The sequence below is a fragment of the Rhinatrema bivittatum genome, chromosome 2 (genome assembly GCF_901001135.1).
Source record: "Rhinatrema bivittatum chromosome 2, aRhiBiv1.1, whole genome shotgun sequence".
NCBI lineage: Eukaryota > Metazoa > Chordata > Amphibia > Gymnophiona > Rhinatrematidae > Rhinatrema > Rhinatrema bivittatum.
Genome location: NC_042616.1, coordinates 388,815,443 through 388,834,720, shown reverse-complemented (window position 1 = coordinate 388,834,720; position 19,278 = coordinate 388,815,443). Strand labels below are relative to the sequence as shown.

Sequence of the window (19,278 nt, the reverse complement as noted above, 5' to 3'; positions counted from 1 at the left end):
ATACAGGGGCTGTTCATGTGGTGTTCCATCTTTAAAGCTAGTCTTATTGTGCTTTTACAGAAAATATGGCAATGGTTTTGCACAAGACTTCACCTAAACTTCAGATACCAAGTAAGCACTTTAGCATTTGCAAAGCATGGTTATGGAAAGGCATATATGTTCTGTAGCGGAGAGAGCCAGGTAGAGAATACATTATTTATTTATTTATTGGTTTTTATATACCGCCGCTTATCAAGATATCACGTCGGTGTACAGAGAACATATTAACATACGCCTTAGCGTTATACATAGAACAAGATAGTAAAAAGTTAATAAACTATACGCCAAAGAATTATATATAAAACAAAATATAAAAGTAAAATTAAATACAATGAACAACTCAATAATGTGGAGGAGGCAAACAAGGCTTAAGTTAATTAAATATGCGTGGCAAAGGGTCAATAATAGATATAACAACTTAGGATATTACATAGATATAGCTTAAAAATTAACATTGGTGGAAATAAATTAGTATGACGGGGAAGGTAGGGTGAGTGGGATGGAAGGAGAGAGAGTAAAAAGTTGGGAGAGAGAGGCTGTAACAGACGTTACATGTTGGGAGGCGATAAGTGTGACACAAGAGGGTGTCATTAGGGCTAGGTGGCAAAGATATCCCGGGGTAGTGGATACCTATGTGAACCTCTAGGGTTATAAGGTGAAGAAAAGAAAGGGTGAGAGAGGCAAGATAAAGAATGAAAGGCGTGGCAGAAGGAAGCTATGGAGGAGGTGATTGGAATCATGTGTAAGCTTGAGTGAATAACCATGTCTTGAGTTTTTGTTTGAATAACTTGGTGGACAGTTCTAGACGCAACTCAGAGGGCATGTATACATTATACAAATCAACTCTTCTTTTGCCTTTCATCACTCCAAATAACAGAAAATCTTCACCGATGTCAACATGGCTGTGCGTACCTCTGACTGTTTATGTAAAACTGCCCCCCAAAACCTACCCCACCCCCAAACCTCACCTTAGTTAAAAGTGCCCCCCTCTTACAGTGGTATAAATAGTAAACTTACATATTGGTCTCTACAGAATCTCTCTCTCTCCCTCCCTCCCAAACAAGTATTTTCAATAAAAATCTTTTCAGTCAGTAATACACATGTGGTGGATTAATCAGTGTGCGACGCGAAAAATAGTGCGGGTGTGATAAATGTATCGTGCGTTGCGGAAATTACCTATGCAATGCGGGAGCACAGAAATTAGCCTAACCACGCCCCCTTTTTATCGTGGGCGCTATTTCCGCTACATTTATAGCATTTTGATGAGTCTAGGTCTTAGTAAGCTGCAAAGATTGTTTGGGATTTTACAAAAAGGTTTGTTCAGTTATCTTCAACTTAGCTCCTATGTTTCTTCTTTCAGTGACGAAGATCTCACCTCCTCTAAGAGGGAGATGCTTAGGGAACTGTTTTACCTGAAATGTCCCAGGAGATATGAGACTGCAGCACTGCATAGATCATTGTTGTCTCTGGAGGCAATTTGGGATGGCAATCTTTTAGGAAGCAAGGAAATGCAAGAACTGCAATTGCATTTATCAGGGGCGGTTCTATAAAGAGGCAGGGTGAGGCGGTCACGTCAGGCAGCAAAATTCTGAAGCGACAAAAATTACCCTTCAAAACTCTCCATCCAGGGCTGCCTCACCCTGCCTTTGGGGTCATCAACGCTCAACTCTGCCATCAAGCCCGCAGAGTCCTCACTCCCTGCGGGCAGCAAAAAAGAAAGAGCGGCAGCGTAGTACGCCAGGTGGGGGGGGGATCATGAGGTTTGTGTTAGTCGTTGCGTCCCATGCCCGTGGAGCCACTACGACCAACACCAGGCCCCACACAATCTTTTAGCACTGCGTGGGAGCCTCCCTGGAGGCTATGCACTCACTCTGCCATTTATTTATTTATTTTGCTGCAGTAACACCAGCAGCAGATTTATGCGCCTGTTGTCGCTGCTCTGCTCAGGCACCGCACTCCTGGCTCCTTCCCTCACGTGCAGGGGCGGATTGGCCTATCGGGGCTTCGGGCATGCCCCGGTGGGCCGGTCAGCCCAATCACATAGTTGGTGTTGGTCACAGCGGCCCCATGCTTGCGGAGTCGCTGTGCCTATCACAACCCCGTAGGAACTCTTCTTTCTCTGCTCAGGCTGGCTTTTCGTTTTCAGCACAGAGGCAGCATGGGCCTGGACCTGCTCCCTGCGCTCCTCCCCCATGCAGTACTGTGGCAGCGGGAACTACTCTTGCCGCTTCTTCTTGCAGGCTGCCTCTGCCTTCTACCCAGTCACAGTTCAAGAAAAGAACTGCTCTGCTGTGAGCTGCCGTCCATCTCACAGCAGTTTTATGTTTTGGTGGGGTTTTTTTTTCAGTTCCCCGAGGCTCTCTTTTTTTGGATTCATGCGGCAACGGCAGCAATAAGGTGGCTACATGGGCCTGTGCTTGCTTCTCTTCTTTCCTCCCACTGCCTTCATCACACCAGCCTTGCCTTGCTTTGCTTGCTTGTTCTCCAGTGTGTCACTGAGCATATGTGAGCGTGCATGAGAGTGCATTTGCGAGTCAGTGAGCATGTGTGAGAGCGTTTGTGAGGGCACATAAGACAGAGTATGTATGAGAACAAACCTGTATTAGAGTGTGTGTGTGTATATATAAAAGAGCGAAGAGTTTGTGTTCACCCTTGTGCCTGCTTGATCCATGACAATATCAGAGTGATAGGAATCAAAAGTTCCCAGGAATATAGAGTGTGGTATTTTTAATCTTTATTATTTTAAATTATTAGATGTTATTAAATGTGTCTGCTGTTTTAAAATAGTTTATTGGTTTCCAATTATTGAATGTTCTATGTGTCAACTGTTTTGAAATATTTATTCTTTTTTTTAGTATGGTTTTACTATTATGGTTGAAGTTTTATATTTTTTTATTTTATTGCTTGATATTTTATAAGAAAAGATGGTGATTTTGTTTTTCTATTGTTGCACTGGCTTTTGTGGTTTCCAGTTCAGTTTTTGTCTGGATGTTTCTGTTTATAACTTATGGTCTTTTTATTCTGCATTTGAAGGTCTGTTTGTGTTCTGCATGTGAAATCAAGGTGAAGTATTCTGCTAGCATATACTGTTTAGAGATTTGTAACAGCCTGACTTATTTTCTTTTCCCAACAGGAGGTGTATTGGTGTTTCAGGGCCTGATGTAATATTTGCAGTGTTGCTTTTCATGGGTAGGGTTGATACTGTTTCAGCTCTGGTAGTTAGTGCTGTTTCTGTATGGGAGGCTTACTGTATTGTAATTTGTAATTCAGTTTATTCATAGCTTTCTGAGGGCCAAGCTCACAACTAACGCACTTTACAATAGGCCTAATCCCAAATAGGTTGCAAGTATCTTGCTTTTTTTGCGGGATTTTTCATGGAATATCTCTAGCACTCTATCTGCCACTCCTCTGGGAACCCTGACCCTCGCATTCCCCCTTCCCAGCATTTCAAATCACCAAGAAGGCTAGACTCCAAGTGGGATAATCCCCTCCCCCCACTCTCTCTGTGATTTGACCTGTACCTCGCCTTGGTGGGGGGGGAGAGGGGTTTCTTCACCTCAGGCAGTAGATTGCCTTGAGCCACCCCTGGCATTTATCAATAAATACATTTGATTGTTTTACCCAAGTTAATAGTGTCACTTCTAATGTTTTAAGAGAAAAGTATTACACATTTTTGACCAGGTTTTATTTTTCACAAAGGCAGGTGCATTTGATGAAACTAACAGATTCTGACCAATGTAACACCGACATTGGTACTCAGGGTCACTCTTTTTGGTAGTTTTAAAATTGCAACTCACTGCAAAAACAGCTTTATTTGGAGATATGGCTTATATTCCACTTGGCAATAAACTCAAGAAACTGTGGATACGGAAAGTCTTTCTGCTTGCTAAACGCACCATAGTGAGTTGCTAGAGACTGATAGGCATGCTTTCTTTGATGCACTGGAGAAATGGAATTCATAAGCTTATGTTAATGGAATTCCTTGCTGGAAAAGAAGACTCCCCAAAAAGAAGGGAATAACTTTGGATTTGCGGGATCTATATATTCAATCTCTACAACATAGAGCAAGAAACAGGGAGGATAATTTTAAAACAAGTGCATGCTTCCACATATGAAGCTATATGGAAATGCTCACGCATGCTCATGTATTTTATATTGCACGCGCATGATATAAAACACATGAAAATCAAGCCAACATATTCACATATCTAAAAGATATGTAGCATGTAATGTTGAACATAGCCAGATAAGTAGCATTTTAACATTTATCTGCCTCTCTTAGGCCTAGATTCATCAAAATGCTATAAATTTCACATGAATAATGCCCGCAATAAGGAAAAGGAGTGTGGCTATGATAATTTTAGAGTTACCACACAGGTATTTTACTGCAATCCGCGTTAAATTTATCGCACCTGCGAGATGCATTTTCTTAATTTGAGAGAGAGAGAGAGAGTGAGCCTGGTTTAGGGTTTTGGGGCCAGTTTAACATGCAGAGTGAGATAAATGAACAGCACAGTACACACCCTGTTATAGAGTCCATCAAGCTAGGGCGAGAGAACATTGTAGAAATCTCAACTTTGTGACACTTTCCTCACTCCAAATGACGTCAAATCTTAAACGGGGTATATTATGCTGTTCATATGTCTCACTCTGCATGTCAAACTGGTCCCAAAACCCTAAACCACCAGCAAAACATCACCTTAAGTTACTAGATGATCCTCCTGTAGTGATATTAATAGTTGGACACTGTGAAGGCCTCCCCAGGGTAGCTCTCTCTCTCTCTACTCCACTCTTCTCCTCTCTCTCTCTCCAAGGCCAGAAATGGCTGAGATGCAATTTGCAATTATTATCGCAAATCGTATTATGGCCGTTTTGGGAATATTGCACAGTTTAACATCAGGAAAAAAGGTGTAGTTATTTCCAGCATTGAAAACATGTGATAGCATGCATTATGCTATCGCACGGTGCAATAATGCCCCTCTTTTTAATTAATCCCGCCAAAATCCCATCCGTATGAAAAATTTGCATTCGCGCAATGCGATACCATAAACATTACATGCGTTATGGCGTTACTGCGGGTGTTAACGCCATAACGGTTTTTGATGAATGACCCTATTATTTAGCCAGATAAGTCGCAGTTTTTCAGACTTATCCAGCTAAGTGGTAGCAAAGCAGGCACTTTCCCAGAGAAGTCAAAATTTGTCCAGATAAGTGGCGCAAATCTGTTCTACACATGTAGTTATGCTCCTAATTTTAATCATTTACACAAGATTTAACTCGCATAGTTTTCTTAACAATTGTCGGATTTTACAGGTGGAATTTCTCTAAGTTTGTAAAATGTATGCAAGAAGGAAATTACCAGTTTTACCAAATAGTTCACCAGTTTGCCTGGTCTAGCTGCAGCTCAGAAACACCCTCCTAGCTCTTCAGCCTGAACTCCCCCATGTCACCCAGTCCTCTCACTCAGTTATTTTTTTCACTTTTAAGATGTTTTCAGCAGGAATAAAATATATGCAAGTAAAAAACGTATGTATGTCACTTTGGCAGTTTTAAAATAGCTACATATGTGCGTAAATATTGGCCCTGCCCAAGAACGCCCCTAATACACCTCTTTTTTACTCATGTTCTGTTGCTCACATATATGGACTTTTTTATGTAAGCAACTCTTTTAAAATTCTTAGAGGTCGATTTTAAAAAGTCAACATTGATTTTATGCACGCGTTGGCGTGCGCACGTTATAAAATCTGATGGCTGCATGTGCATGTCGGGCGGCCCGCGACTCTCGCATGCAAGGGAGGGGGGGAGATTTTATAAGCTACGTGCTGCAACACAGTTGGGCCTCCCCCAGTTCCCTCGGACTGTACTTGCTGGTGTGCAGTTTGCTGATTTGTTCCCTCGGACTGGGAGAGGCCAGACTGGGAGGGAACTTTCCTATCCCTAACCCTACCCTTCCTCCCTCTTCCCCTCTCCTCCCCGCCCCCTAAACTTAACCTAACTAACCCCAAATTTTTTTATTTTGCTACTTACTGCTCCTCTGGAGCAGAAGTAATTTCAGCGCGCTGGCTGTCTGTGTGCGCTTCCCCCGGACAGTGTCGAATGCCGCTGTTCCAGCCCGCCCCCCTGCCTGCCCCTCCCAGATTATGACCCCCCGGCCCCCCCCCCCTTTTCTTTTGCCCTGTCACTTTGGCATATAACGAGGGTTACACGCGTGGCCGGGCATTGTGCGCATCGCATGCATTTTATAAACGGCCCGGCCACGCCCATAACCCCCTTTTTTTTACGTGCAGCAGGCTTTTAAAATTAACTTGTTAGTTCTTAATGCTTTTTGACTCATTTCTGACTGTACTTGCTGGTGTGCAGTTTGCTGATTTGTAGTTAATCCTTCATAGATATGGGTGGGCTTGGGTGGAGAAAGTTGGTTTCAGTGAGAGGTTGTTTTTATAAATTAAAATGTGGTCTCTGTTCGATCTAGTCTTTGCATAGCGTGTATAAGAAGCAAATATATAGTGTGCTGTATTGCTCTTATATTAATCCAATTAAACAGATTTGACATAAAATATTTTCGACATTGCACCGTAGCAACAATTGAAAAACAAATATACTACAATTCCTCACCTGGTCAGTGGTCTCGAGAAACTGGACATCTAAGTATGCAGGTGGAAGAGCAGGGATGTTGAGGGTAGACTGTGAAAGAGGAGGTACTGACTGGGTAAGAGAAGGCTCAGAGGACTGATTCTGTACTTCAGGATGGACATCAACTACATTTTGTGATAAAACGGTCCGTGTCTGCACTGAAGGTTCCACTATTAACAGCTGCATCTGTGAGTCCAAACTGGGTATTTCTGAGGCGCTCTGGCTGGCAGACACACCATTGGATATGGTCCCAAGACTGACCAGAGTCTCTTCCTTTCCTGTCCTGGACATGAATTCTTTTTTGAGAGCAACCCAAAGTCCTTCAATCCAAGGATCAACAACCAGCTCCAGGCTGAAACAAACACCACAGAGAGGAAATTACACTGTTTCTATCAAAAAACTTTTCCCAAGCTAAAACAATAAAGAATACATTCTGACACAAAAACTCATCAGGGAGCTGCAATTAAAAAAATAAAAAACAACCCAAATGCTCAAAAATACCAGGTTGAAAATCATAACTTTTGATTGCTTTCTAAAGGAAAATTGATTCTTACCTGCTAATTTCCGTTCCTCTAGTACCACGAATCAGTCCAGACTCCTGGGTTGTGCCTCCTTTCCAGCAAATGGAGACAGAGAAAGTTTTACTAACACTGCTACTTAACCACACGTGCCACCCACAGTCCCTCATTAGTTATCTATATCCAAGCCAAACACAGTGAAAAGGAAAAAATGTCAACTTTTAAACCATTACAAAAACATGAATATCTGAAAATACTCTGCTTTAAAAACTGGATGAGTGGATGACTCTCCCCCTCAATTGACTAGGCGGGTTCTGGACTGATCCGTGGTACTACAGGAACGAAAATTAGCAGGTAAGAACCAAGTTTCCTTTCCCTGTACATACCCACATCAGTCCAGACTCCTGGAATGAACCAAACCTCCCTAGACAGGGTGTTACCTGGAGAATCCCGCTAAAGGACACTTTCACCAAAGGATGGGGAGCCCATATCACCCACATCCAGACGATAGGGACTCATAAAAGTATGCAGCGACTTCCACGTCACCGCTCTCAAATTTCTTGGGGCAAAACTAGCTGAGCTTCCCCCCATGAGACCGCCTGGGAATGTGTAGAATGAGCACATAACCCCTCCGTGACCGGCCGGCCTCATAGAATGTAGGTGGAACCAATAGCCTCCCTTAAGCCAATGAGCAATGGTAGCCTTAGAAACCTGAAAACCTCTCTTGGGGCCACTCTACAGAACAAAGAGGTGATCTGATCTCCTAAAGTCATTTGTTACCTTGAGGTAAAGTAACAAAGCTCTTCAGACATCTAACAACCTGAGATCCCTCGCATGAGGAATAGACGTGACTAGCATGGGAAAGCCTGGAAGTTCCACAGTCTGATTCACGTGGAACGCCAATACCACTTTCGGCAAAAAACAAGGTACTGTTCTCAACAAGACACCCGAATTCGAAATCTGAAGGAATGGATCACAACATGACAGCAACTGCAACTCTGAAATCCTCCTAGAATAATATATGGCCACCAGAAAAACCACTTTCACAGTCAAGTCCTTTAAAGTCGACCTCTGAAGCGGTTCAAAAGGAGCCTCACATAAACCCCTGAGGACAAGATTAAGATTCCAGGACAGCCAAACTCGTTGAAGTGGAGGACGCAAATTCTTCACCCCTCAAAGAAAGCGGAGGATGTCCGAATGTGCGGAAATAGATGAACCATCAATCTTACCACGAAGGCAACCTAGGGCTGCTATTTGTACCTTAATGAGCTAAGAGACAAGCCTTTGACGAAACCATCCTGCAAAAAGGACAAAATGTCAGAGACAGACAACCTGAGAGGACAAACTTTGTTGGCAGAACACCAAGACTCAAAAACTTTACAGACCCATACATAGGAAAGATTAGAGGATTTTCTCCTGGCTTGCAACAATGTAGTAATAATCACCTCAGGATAACCCCCGCGCCTTAACCTTCGCCTCTCAAAACCAAGGCCGCTAGACAAAAGCGAGCAGCCTGGTTGGAATCCACGGGTCCCTGGTGGAGAAGACCCTCTAGATGATCCAACCAAATAGGTTTGTCTACCGCCAGATTGATCAAATCCACGAACCACGGACGGAGCTGCCACTCTGGCGCCACCAAGATCACTTCTCCCTGGTGTTTTCTATGCGACACAACACCTTTCCCACGAGAGGCCAAGGAGGAAAGAGAGTAGAACTCCTCTCAGCCAAGGAAGTACCAGCACATCGACCCCCTTGGCCCTGTGCTCTCGCCTTTAACTGAAAAACCGAGGTGCTTTGGCATTCTGATCAGAAGCCATTAGATCTACTTGGGGAGGTCCCCACTGCTCGCAAATGAGCTGATTTGCTTTCTCCAGCTCCCACTCACCCGGATCTAATACCGTCCGACTCAAGAAATCCGCTTGAACGTTCTCGATCCTGGCAATGTGGGATGCCTCTATGCGCTCCAGGTGTTGTTCTGCCCAATGAATCAACTCCTGTGCTACTCCCTGACTCCTGGTTCTGCCCCGACAATAGATATAAGCCACCATCGTGGCACTGTCTGAGAGAATCCTCACCGACTGGCCTCTCACCAACGGAAGAAATTCCTGCAAGGCTAAGCAGACTGCTCTGGGTCTCTAGTCGGTTGATAGACCACACAAACTCTTTCCTGGACCAGCCAATTTGAACTGACCAGTGCTGACATACTACTCCCCAACAAGAGAAACTGGCTTTGGTAGTAACTATCACTCAATCTGGGACTTCTAGGTCCACACCCTGGACTAGATTGGAAGTTAGAAGCCACCAGGAAAGGTTATCCCGTGCAATGCCCTCGAGTGGCAATGGAATCTGAAAATCCTCAGAGCAGCTCCACCGAGACAAAAGCACCCTCTGCAATGGTCTCATGTGAGCAAAGGCCCACGACACTAACTCCAGTGTTGAGGCCATTGAGCCCAGTGCTTGCAAATAATCCCACACCTGGGCACCTATAACTGCAACAAATGCCGAATCTGCCCCTGCAGCTTCAGAACATGCTCTTCGGAGAGGTACAACTTAATCTTCCTGTCCAGGGTGTCGAACAGAGCCCTCAGAAACTCCAGGGACTGCGTCGGTGAGAGATGACTCTTTGCTAAGTTCACCACCCATCCAAGCGATTGTAGGAGATAGAGAACCCTGGCGACAAAGGGCCTCCGATTTCGCCCAAATAAGCAAGTCTTCCAGATACGGATCCACTAAAATCCCCTCCTTCCAGAGTGCCGCCGCCGCCACCACAACCATCTTTGGTGAAGGTGCCTGGTGCCGTGGCTAGCCTGAAACAGAAAATGTTCTCCGAGAATCATGAAGCGGAGAGAGCACTGCGAGGCCTGATGAATGGGGATGTGCAGATAAGCCTCCGTCAAAGCCAGGAATGCTAAAAACCCCTTTGCAAACTGCCGCCACCCACGGACCTGAGGGTTTCCATTCTGAAACGCAGGACTGAGTGCAGCATTCACCTTCTTCAGATCTAAAATCAGGCAAAAGGTCCCCTCCTTCTTTGGGACCACAAAGTAAATGGAATACCGCCCCTTGCAAAGCTCCTCGCAGGGCACCAGAATCACCACCCCCAGAAGACGTACGCGGTCTAACATATCTCAAATGGATGCATGCTTCTCTAAAGAGCCGCACGGGGAGACTAGGAACAAATCGCGGATGGGACGAGCAAATTCTAACACGTAACCATCCTTTACCACATTGAGAACCCACTGATCCTGAGTGATACTGGTCCAACTCATCGTAAAACAGCATTAGGCGACCACCTATAACGGGAACGATGGAGTGGATCAGCCTCGCCTCATTGTGGGGGTTTAGTACCAGAAGTACCCCACCGTTGGCTCCTCAGAAGGGCCATCAAGCCCCCGAAAGGATTGGTCTCCAGATTGACCCCAATAAGAGGACTACCTTTAGGGTCCAGAAAGAGGTTTTGATGGATGCGATCTTCTATCAAGCCGAAACCGCGAACACGTCTGAAAAACCCGCTTGCCCCTAGGCTTATCTTCCAGTAACCTGAGGACTTTATTGTCCAAGAGACTACATCAATTGCTCAAGGTCCTTCCCAAATAAAAGACGACCTTTGATGGGTAGGGAGCCTAACTGTGCCTTAGAAGAAACGTCCACCACCCAATTACAAAGCCAGAGCAACCTTCTGTCAGAAACCACAGACACCATAATACGAGATGAGGTACGGACCAAGTCATACAGAGCCCCATAAGCCACTGCCGCCTCAATTCTCTCGGCCCTGTCTGTATCCTCCCCTGAGGTGGAAAGGTTCTCCTGGGACTGTTGTACCCATTGGAGACATGCCCTCTGCATAAAACTAGTACAAACAGTTGTGCACAAGCCCAGGGCCGAGACTTCAAAAATCCTCGAGGTGGACCTCTAACTTACAATCTTGAACATCCTTCAGCGCTGCGGAGCCTACCACCGGAATGCTAGTTCTTTTGAGCAAAAGGTTCAAGCGCATGTTCGTGTAAAGGATAAAGCTGCACCATGGCTCTCCCAACCTTTAACCTAGAATCAGGAGACCCCATTCTGCTTCCATCAACCTCTGCACCAACTTGTGATATGGAAAAGCCGTGGGGGTATCCCGCATCCCATCAAGGACCGAATCTTCTCCATCTATATCAGATTCCTCCTGGGGATTTTAACCCCAAGCACCTGAAAAGCCAGTGGCAGCAAGGAGTCAATCTCTTCCCTCTTAAAAAGATGCACCACCTTTGGGTCATCACCCTCAGGTGGCAAGATCACCATGGTGTCCTCTGTATCCGTATCACCAGAAATGGGATCCCCCGGGTCCACTGGAACCCCTGGAACCTGAGTGTCCTCTGACACTGGAGAAGCCTCGACCGAGTCATCCGAGGCACCGCCACCCTGACCACAAGAGTGCCCCTATGCCGGCTAGATTGAGACTTTCAAGTAGAGAAGATGTGCTCCCCCCCCATAGGCTAGGCTGCTAAAACTTGAGAGTCCCTGACTGTAGTAACAGCCTGCTTCTTAGCTAAATAAGCCTCATGAAGCAGCAGTACAAGGTTTGCGGAAAAAGGCCGGAAAGAACTAGCTTTCTCCAGCAGAGGACCTGAAAGCAGTAGCCCGTGGCCTCCAAGTCACCCCAGTCCCCCCGATCATGGGTGGAGATGGATTGGGCCGGTGACAAGTAAGGAGGAGCTTCCCTTTCCCCATCCAACAGTGTGGGAATGGTCGAATTCAAATCCAAGATGGCCGCCATTCCCACGCTGATCAGAAAGGGATCAGTACCCCAGTCAGCAAATCCATGCAAGTCTGAGATGAAGTGGAGGAGCTCCGGTGCTGTTTTGTGGCAGTCGGAGGGGCCCTCCCCCTCCTCGGAACATACGGCACAAAGGCTGATGTGGCTGAGCCACGATCGAGTCGTGTTGCACGCGTGGCATGCTGACCCCCGGCCATCACTGCACAGTGGTGGTAATCACCAGGAACACAGCCAGCAGAAAAAGAAACAAAAACCAAAACCTACCGCCATGCAAGTAAAGGAGGAAGGGTCTACTGCTCAGCTAGAATCAAACACTAACAGGCAGAAGCAAACACTGTTCTCGTTGTCTAACCACTAATGCCATTTTCATGCTTTCCAACATATGTAATGTTAGAAAGAATTAAGTAAAAGGGATTAATGTCCATTTGTCTGTAGGCACAACAATTCTTCAAAAAGAGAAGGAAAATTCACCAAATTTGGCATGCAGGAAAAAAATGAGAATATTTCAGATAAGTTCAAAAACCAGAAACATTAACTCAGTATTTTTAGAGAACAGAGCCTCCCAAAATGTCCTCATTTCTTCAACAGGGAAAAAAAAATCCTGATTGCTTTCTATGGGAAGCTGTTGGAATGCTAAGTGCTACATTCCAAATATCCCCGCCACCTCACCCTGCCAGCACTTTGCCACAGAGGAACACAGGAAGAGAGACAAACAGGGAAAATAATTAAAAAAACTAATAAAGAGGCCACTGTCATAAGCCATGATGACCTTATTGCGAGTTTTAACATCTGTTTTAGCAATTTTTTTTGGCGCTCACCTAACCCTGGTATATATTACAGGGATTTTAGTGCCAGAAAAACCTGTGCTAAAACAGGATATAACACCCGCAGCAAGATTAACATGTCTCATTCTAACTGCAGAGTAATAAGCCTTATCAGCTATTACTCTGCAATGCAGGGAGATGCGCTAATGGGGAGGGTTCCTAGTGTGCCTCCTTTTACTGCAGGAAATTGAACTCCTGGTTAGAGGCAGGAATTAAACCCTGTGGTAAAGAGGAGGGCAACAAAACTCCACTTGGTTTCGTCTGGGTAAGTCAGGTCAGCTGAGTGAGTCCACACTTCCTCCCCTCCCAAGCAGGTTGAACCTCCTCACCTTGTAAAAATTCTACCCCATCCCCAGGCAACCCCAGCGTATGTGGCCGGACCATCCCTTCCTCCCTCTTACCTTCAAATAATTAACCAGGCTGGAATGGAACTCCTCCCAAAACCCGTTCTTACCCATCAACTGCAGATAGCCTTCCTAATTACTCGCCCCTTCCACCCGCGAACCTTACTTCCTCCAATAGGGCTGTTCACATGTCAGGAGGAAGTAAGGAATTCTGACAGGATAGTCTTCTGAAAGGGGATTGGTCCTTTCACTGACAGCTGACAGTGGAGGGACCAATCGGCAGACAGTGAAGAAGTGAATAAATTAATATTAAGTGACACTGCTGGAATAGGTGCGTTATGTTTAGAGGATGGTTAAGGACTAGTAGTTCTACATGTGATAGAGAATGACTTGGCAAAATGGCAATTAGAGGTCGTGAATATAAAAGACAAGAAAACCACCATTTCAGAGTAGTGCTGAGATACATTGCTTTTCTTATCAGTTAGCTTGGCAATGCTTCAATGACAGAAGGGAGAAAAATAATTTCAGCACATGTAATAACAACAGCTTAAGAGACCACTAACCAAAATTTTCATCAGATTTCTGCCGAGCGCCAACCCCGAGACAAGCTCGCATGACCCCAATTTTCCAGTACCGTTCTTTTGTCCTCATGAGAAAGCTTTCAATTCACTGCTCTCAAGTCAGAGGACAGCTTGCTGAGAGAAGTGATTTGCGATTAGCACTTGTTTGTATTATAGATATTTTTTTCCAGTATTATCACTGCTGTTTTTTTCTCTGTCTTATGTACCGGTATGTTACGGTGTGCTCATTCTCTTACGTGAGCACTAGGGTTTTATATTTCTTGTTTTGGGAAGCTGTAGCACAGTATATTTTGTATACATAAATATATTTGTTAGCATAGTATATTTTGCATATAAATATAGATAGTTGTTTCAGAATACATATATCTCAAAATTATTCACATCACTTATTGGCTCCTGAGGTTTATTTGCCTGCTCCGTAGTTCTCAGAGACTCCCACCTGCAGGAATCCACAATACATTATCTGTGGGATACAGAAATACACTCCTTTTGCATTATTTATTTATTTATCGAGTTTTATATACCGTCCAGTTTCGCCATCACAACGGTTTACAAAGTTTCGATGTTTAAAAGAGTGTTCAAAAGTCATACGCTTTTAAATTCATACGCTTGTTAACTTAGTTATCTTATTCATTATAAGCATAGCTTGGTTGCAAATTGTGCAGGTTAACATATGTGTTTTGGATTGGGTCTGCATGTTTATGAGGACTGATAGGGAGGGAAGATGTAGTATAGAGTCATAGGTTGTTTTGGTAGGCTTTGGTGAATATCCAAGTTTTTAGTTCTTTTTTGAAGGTTTTTATATTATGTTTTGTTCTCAGTTCAGTTGGGAGGGAGTTCCATAGTTTGGGGCTTCCTAGGGATATGGCTCTCTTCCGAGTTGAGGTAAGTTTGTGATGAGCTGGTGGAGTTTTTAATAGATCTTTGTTAGCTGAACGGAGATTTCAGTTTGGTGAGTGGAGTTTTATGGATGCACTTAGCCAATTTGTTTGTTCTTCATATATTATTTTGTGTATTATGGATAGTATTTTATAGTCTATCCTGTATTTTATTGGAAGCCAGTGTAGTGATATGAGAGTCTGAGTAATGTGATCGTATTTTTTTTTTCCTGTGAGTATTCTGGTGGCTGTGTTTTGGAGGATTTGGAGCAGTTGGATGGTGGTGAAAGATAAGTTGAAAAGCAGGGAGTTGCAGTAATCCAGGTTTGAGAAGATGAATAGTTGGGAGGACTGTTCTGAAGTCATTGGGGGAAAGGTTTTAGGTGTCGTAGGGTTAGGAGTTTGTGATATCCATCTTTGATTTTTGCGGAGATGTGGTTCTTGAATGATAGTTCCTTGTCTATTATTACTCCTAAGTTGCGGGCATGGGTGACAGGGGAGATTGCTGAGTGTTGGTATATGTGTAGGGTTATTCTTTCTATCCAGCATGATTATTTCTGTCTTATCAATGTTTAGGATAAGTCTCATGTCGGTTAGTAGGTGCTTTATTTTGGTGAGGTAGTTGGCTGTTTTTTTGTAGGTGTGTATTGGGATAAGTATTTGGATGTCATCAGCATATATGAAGTTAGTCAGTTTAAGGTTTGAGAAGAAATGGCATATCGGGAGAAGATAAATGTTGAAGAGTGTCGCCGATAGTGAGGAGCCTTGGGGAACTCCAGTGTCAAGGTTTATTTTCTTTGAGAGGGTGTCACTGAGTGACACTTGGTATGTCCTTTGTGATAGATATGATGAGAACCATTGTAGGGTTTTTTCTTTTACACCGATCTCTGATAGACATTCAATCAAAATTGAATGGTTTACAGTGTCGAAGACTGCTGATAGGTCTAGTAGGACTAGAAGGTAGCTGTAGCCTTTGTCAAATCCTTTGAGCACGGTGTCGTGTAATGATAGGAGTAGTGATTTGGTGTTTAGTTGTTTTCTGAAGCCAAATTGCGTGGGAAGTAGGATATTGTTTGTTTCCAGGTGGTCACTGAGTTGGGAGTGGATGATTTTTTCAATAATTTTGGCAATGAATGGTAGGTTGGATATGGGTCGGTAGTTTAGTGGGTTTTCTGGATCCAGGTTGTTCTTTTTCAGTATGGGTTTGATAATTGCTGATTTTCAGTAATCGGGGTAGTTACCTTCTGTGAGGGATAGATTCACGATGTCAGTTAATGTTTTAGTAATTGATGGTTTGATGGCTTTGATTGTTTCTATGGGTATGCTATCAATGGGGTGTTTAGCTGGATTCATTTTTTTGATGATATTTTGTATTTCCAGTGATGATGCTATATCAAAATTGGTCCAGTTTGTTGTTTGATTGATTTGTATTTTTGGGTCTTGAGCATTGTTGTTGCTTATGAGGTTTTTGATTTTTTCTTAAAGAAGTCTGCAAAGTCGTTGCTTGAGAGCTTTGAGGTTGGTGATGTTTGGTCATTGGGGGATTTGGTTAGGCCATGTACAATATTGAAGAGCATTCGTGGGTTGTGTTGGAATTTGTTTATTTTTTTTGAGTAGAAGTCTTTTTGCGTTGTGGATAGGTTTTTTGTAATATGCTAAGTACGATCTGTATGCGTTCAGTAGCATGGTTGTTTTGTTGTTCCTCCAGGTTTTTTCTTTTTTTCGGAGTTCGCATTTGGCTGATCTGATGTTTTCATTGTACCATTGGTTCTGGTGTTCTGGTGTTTTGGGTTTTTTATTATTTTCTTTATCATGGGGTTTATCTTGTCTGCTATTGTTTTCATGATGTTGAGTCAGGATGAGGTGGTGTTTTCTGCGTTAGATAGGTCTAAGTTTCTTAGTTCTGTTTGTAGATTATCTTGAAGTGTCTCTATGTTGAAGGGAGGCCAGTAGGAGAAGGATCTAGTTGGGCTTTTTTCTGTTGTAAGATTACGGTTGGAAGACAGGTTGGTGCTGATTAGAGAGTGGTCTGACCATGGGATGTTAGTGATATTTGTGTGGTAATTAGCCCATATGTCAGTATTGATGAAGACGAGGTCTAGTGTGTGACCTGCTTTGTGCGTTGGATAATGATTTGGCTTAGTCCTAGGGTTGATAGGGTTTCTATTATTGCGTTGCATGTAGGGGAGTGGGGGATTGTGTCAAAGTGTATGTTAAAGTCTCCTAAGATGATGATGATGATGGGTTTGTTGATAGTTAGTTTGGATAAGAAGAATTCTATCCAAACTCGCTGTCCCTTTTCACTCTTGCCTTCCCCGAGGGTGCTGGGCACCTGATGGAGCTGGCTTCTCGGGTCCGCGCAGCTGGAGAGGCACCTGGCAATCGCGTCTCTTGACCAGGTGGGTCGGGCGCTTGATGATGATGTCGCCGGAGGGGGTGGGCCACCGGGCCAAGGGGCAGGTCCGAATCGATGTTCTTCGGGGCACTTGCTGCCCCCTCTTCGGCTCCTGCCTTCCCCAAGGGCGCTGGACACCTGACAGAGCTGGCTTCTCAGGCCAGCGCAGCTGGGGGGGCACCTGGCGATCACGCCTCTTGATCCTGATAATCCCACTTCTCATTTCCATCTGTGACACGAGATAAATTTTTCTCAGAGTGGGGTTCCCGGGATGCAGGTGGGAGGTGCGATTAGGAAGGTAGAGCGGGTTCCAGAGGTGGGAGTAACACTAAGATGAGGGAGGACCAACTGTTTTTAAGGTGAGAGGGAAGGGATTCTGTATGCTTGGGAGGGGAAGGAGGACTTGCCAGGCTGACCCACCCTCGCCACATTGGACCAATCAGGAGGCAGTGAACTTGTTTTGTTTTGGGGGTGATGAAGGGAGGTTGTTTAGGGCAGAATGGCGTGCAAATGGATAATGAGTCAAAAAAAGTTTTTCTATTTGCATGTTAAACCGCGGTGAAGAAGGGGGGGGGGGAAGGAGACGCCGAAAACGACCGCCTCCGCCGCACTGAGGACAGAGAACCACCGTCCGACTGAAATAAAAAACGCTCCGTCTTTTTTTTTTTTTTCTTTCTTTTTTTACCTGGAGCTGTCCCTCGTCGGGTCCTGAAGCGGTCCGGCTGGGGTGAGTGAACCAGGCTGCCCGGTATCACCCCGGCTGGGCTGCACACTAACACAGGGTCCTCAACTCTTAGTCCCAGCAACTGCTCGACCAGGGGGGTGGTCTCCTCAGGACCTGACAACCCCCTGGGAGCAAAAGATCGGCTCCACCAACGGCTTCCTCCTGAAGTCTATTTTTTTTTTAAACTTAATCGAAAGAAGAAAGGCACACAAAACACCTGACTAAACTAAATCCCCTTTCCTCTTTTTTTTTTTTTTTTTTTTTTTAAATCGAATCAGACTGTGGGAGATGCACCCGGACCATCTGCTGGAGGCAGAGTAATACTGGCAGGCTGTGGGTGGCACCCTGGCATTTATGGCAGAGCCTGTCAAGTTTTGCTCTGTCTCCATTTGCTGGTGCGGAGGCGTAATCCAGGAGACTGGACTGATCTGGTACGTACAAGGAAGTTCCATTTACCATCACCCATTGTCTTCTATCCGTCAACCAGTTTGTAATCCACGCCAACACCTTGGAGCTGACTCTCAAGCTTCTCATTTTCTTGATGAGTCTTCTGTGTGGGACCGTATCAAAAGCTTTACTAATATCCAAGTAAATTACATCGAGTGCTCTTCCCTGATCCAGTTCTCTAGTCACCCCATCAAAGAAATCAATTAGATTCGTCTGACAGGACCTTCCCCTGGTGAATCCATGCTGCCTCTGATCAAGCAACCTACCGGATTGTAGATAGTTCACTATCCTGTCCTTCAGTAGAATCTCCATTAATTTTGCCACCACCTGACTCCATCTGCTGGAGGAGAGGCAAAACCTAGGAGTCTAGACTGATTTGGGTAGGGACATACAGGGAACACCCACTTATGAAGGCTTAACTCCTTGTTTGTCCTTGAAGAAAATTTTTTTACAGAATGCTTTTAGCAAATTATGCTATGAAGACAAATTCCTTTTGTTGCTCGGTACTGATCAGCTATTTGTTACTAGCCCGAGGTTTCTCAATCTAGTCCCTGAAGGCGACAAGAGATAGATTTCAGGGTAACCAAGCTATGCAAATTAGCATTGTTCTTAGACCATATGTAGGTAAATATATCTGATGAGTACTGATTGTAGATATACTGAAAAGCAGATCTGTCCCATGAAACTATTGAATTGCCAAAAAAAATAAAATAGAAATATATCCAACTAACTGTGCTCTTACCCTACACAATCATCTGCATATCCTGTATCATAGAAATGCTGAGCACCCAGTTCTTGTAGCCTTTTGTCAATTATCTTCCCACCATTGCAAAAGAATGTGTACTCAGAATCTCCGAGAGCTGAAAGGAACAACAAAGATAACATATTTGTGCCATTTGTAGTAAACGCCTGCTATATTCTGTCATTTCAAAACATTATTTTGGGGGCCTCCCTTCATAAAAGTGGTAATAGGAAGAGGCTGGTTAGTTTGACTTCAGTGGAGGGAAAACTCATGGAGACAATGCTAAAGGAAAAAATAGCAAGGTATTTTGATCACACAAAGTACCTGATAAAACAAACAAACCCCACCACATACACCCCTTAGTCTCAGGAGAATAATTTTATATCTGTGCAGA

At 44.3% G+C, this 19,278-nt stretch overlaps 1 protein-coding gene across 4 annotated transcripts in view; it reads right to left on the bottom strand.

Moving 5' to 3' along the window:
* The window catches only part of MTRR (5-methyltetrahydrofolate-homocysteine methyltransferase reductase), a 233,773-nt gene that overhangs the window by 170,623 nt on the left and 43,872 nt on the right, over window positions 1-19,278 (bottom strand). For all 4 annotated transcript variants that reach the window (XM_029590020.1, XM_029590021.1, XM_029590018.1 and 1 more), the window contains 2 exons: window positions 18,885-19,002; window positions 6,655-7,024 (listed from right to left, as the gene is read on the bottom strand). In XM_029590020.1, coding sequence (XP_029445880.1) covers window positions 6,655-7,024; window positions 18,885-19,002 — 488 coding nt within the window. The remainder of the gene's footprint in view (window positions 1-6,654; window positions 7,025-18,884; window positions 19,003-19,278) is intronic.